Source organism: Penaeus chinensis, chromosome 10 (genome assembly GCF_019202785.1).
Source record: "Penaeus chinensis breed Huanghai No. 1 chromosome 10, ASM1920278v2, whole genome shotgun sequence".
NCBI classification, from domain to species: Eukaryota; Metazoa; Arthropoda; class Malacostraca; order Decapoda; family Penaeidae; genus Penaeus; species Penaeus chinensis.
The window spans coordinates 23,519,694-23,522,193 of NC_061828.1; the positions used below are offsets into that span (position 1 = coordinate 23,519,694).

The 2,500-nt window shown below is 35.5% G+C and overlaps 1 protein-coding gene across 1 annotated transcript in view; it reads left to right on the top strand.

The window, feature by feature from the left end:
- LOC125029762 (ras-related protein Rab-27A-like) overlaps positions 1-2,500 on the top strand; it is a 14,875-nt gene that overhangs the window by 11,583 nt on the left and 792 nt on the right. Inside the window, exon 5 of the mRNA XM_047619894.1 lies at positions 1,087-1,199. Within this exon, the coding sequence (XP_047475850.1) occupies positions 1,087-1,199 (113 nt within the window). The remainder of the gene's footprint in view (positions 1-1,086; positions 1,200-2,500) is intronic.

A 2,500-nucleotide genomic window follows, 5' to 3' on the forward strand; every position in this document is an offset into this window, starting at 1 on the left:
TTAAACAGGTACTTGACCTCTTCATGTGACTTATAATGAATATAGGGAACAAAAGAGAAAGATAGAAACCACACATTGCTCTCTGAAGACCACATCTATCAGTTTCAAACTGTTAAAGATTATGGCAAGATAATTCTATGCACATCAAGCAACTATGGGTTGAAGTAATCATCTGCTGAAAAAGAAAATTCATAGGTAGTCCACCATGCCTTTAGAAGTGACTAATTTCCATTTCTATCATTCTCAAAGATTTCACAGTGAATTCTGCTTGTAGTCTGTGTGGTTACAAGATGTTTTAAATTTCAAGCATTAAAGATTTTAGAACTCGGTTATTGTCATGATATCTCATTACAAAGTAAAAATGGGAGCAATGTCATTCATAGCACATTTAATTTCCATACATGCAAATGTAAACTAATTTGTTTTACATAATACTGAAGTAATACTGAAAGTCTCTATTACTATGTTTTTTATTTAGATACTTTTCATTATAAGTAATTTAAACATATTTCTTATATCAATTGCTATTGGTTGTTTGCATAAGTATTAGGAATTTAGAACTTTTGAATAGATAAGTAAATATTCTTTTAAACAGTGAAAGAACAATTAGGACACTTTAGGAGAGTTGCCATTTAGGATTACATACCCTGCATTGAATCTTTGTACAGTTATATTCTTACCTCCTTATGCGATGTGAGATTAGATGAGAAAATTTCTAAAAAAAAAAAAAAAAAAAAAGTTGGAGGGTCAGGGCAATAATTCCTGAAAGGAGTGTAGGATTTGAGGTATATTTTGCATGAATTAATCTTATTGTTAAACTCATAAAGTTTGCACCCATTTTTGGATGAGTTATAGCCCTTGCTCAGCTTAATTTTATCAAGGTTATGGACCTGATACTATAGTATGCTTTTACATCCATAAGCCTTAGATCACATCCATAAGCCTTAGATGTGTATATATATGTATGTATGTATATATATGCATATAATATATTAGTACTTGTAGGCAACAAAAACTCATAGTTGCCACTATGTTTTACATGATTTGCTTTGTTATAAGTGAAGTCTTTCTATATCAAAATTTCAGACTCATGCATACTGTGACAATCCTGACATAATCCTGTGTGGAAACAAAGTGGATTTAGCAGATCAAAGAATGATTTCTGAACAGCGGGCCAGAGATGTTGCTGAGAAGTTTGGGTAAGAAGCTTTTAACTATGTTTAGTTTAATCAATCTAGGCTAACCCCTTAGATCCAGATGCTTTACTGCCTGCACATGGTCCAAATTACAGACATTAGGCTTACTTCAGTGACCACTCTGATATGTGATCAGCTTGTAGGCTGGGTGCACATGAACATTCGTGTGCAGTGACAAGACTCCATGCCTCCCCATTGCCTACCAACATTATTTTCACTTTGCTTTACCCCACTGGCATTAGCTCCCAATGATGATGATGATGAAATAGATAATAGACTGCTATCCTTGCACAGATTCCATATCTCAAGGTAGTCCATGCAATAATAATAACTTGGAAATATCTACCTGCCAGGAGCCAACACTCCTCCAGTCATGGCTCACAGTTGGTACATTCCACACTCATTTATAAATGAATATGATGCAAAAGCACCTTCCTATATGCTCACAGAGTCTAATCACATTCCAAGATCTTTGTGCACTCATTGTGAGTCATTCCTGCCACTCAGGACTTCAACCAAAATTCTCATGACAGAAAGTTCCCGTCACCCTGACCCTCAGCCCAATTTTCTCATGATGGCATGTTCACATAGTGGTTAACATTAGTAATATTGACTCCTTCCCCCAAAAAATGAGTCCCAAAAGAATGTTTAGTACTGAGGAAGACAGCAAGATGAAAAGAAAGTGCAAGAGCCTCTCACTTGTTGTGAAAGTGCTTGGAGAGCTATTAAATGCTTTACTCATCAGTGCAAATAAAGCCAGGTGAACAAGATCAAGAAGGCAAGTAGTCCAAATTCCCAAACTGGTATGTTCCACATAAATTATTCTTGTAACACTACAACTGAAAAGATGAAAAAATGCTGGCTATTTGGATTAAAGATCAGAACCACTACAATGCTGCAGTGAGCCTTGTGATGTACAGTATAAGGTGAAAGGACTTTATAGTGAAGAAGAAAATAATAAAGAAGGGAAAGCAACTTGCCGAGTTCTTTTGCCATGTGGAAAAGTTCAAAAGTTGCATGAGATGTCAGAGAATGTTTTCCCTGCTATAAAAAAAAACCTACAAGGAGAAGTAAATTGAGAAGCAGCAAACATATCACATTGGATAGTTTTTTTTTCATAAAAAGTAGTGGATGAGGAAGGGTAAGAGATGCCCTCCCCAGCTATCAGCTCAGCATCTACATGAGCAGCCACCCATGCTTCCTTCCAATCCACTCTACAAACATTTCTTTAGCACTTAAGTGAGCTTGGTATATCTGTCTTGTATTAATGTTTATTGGTTTTTAATTTACCGGTTTCTTTAATT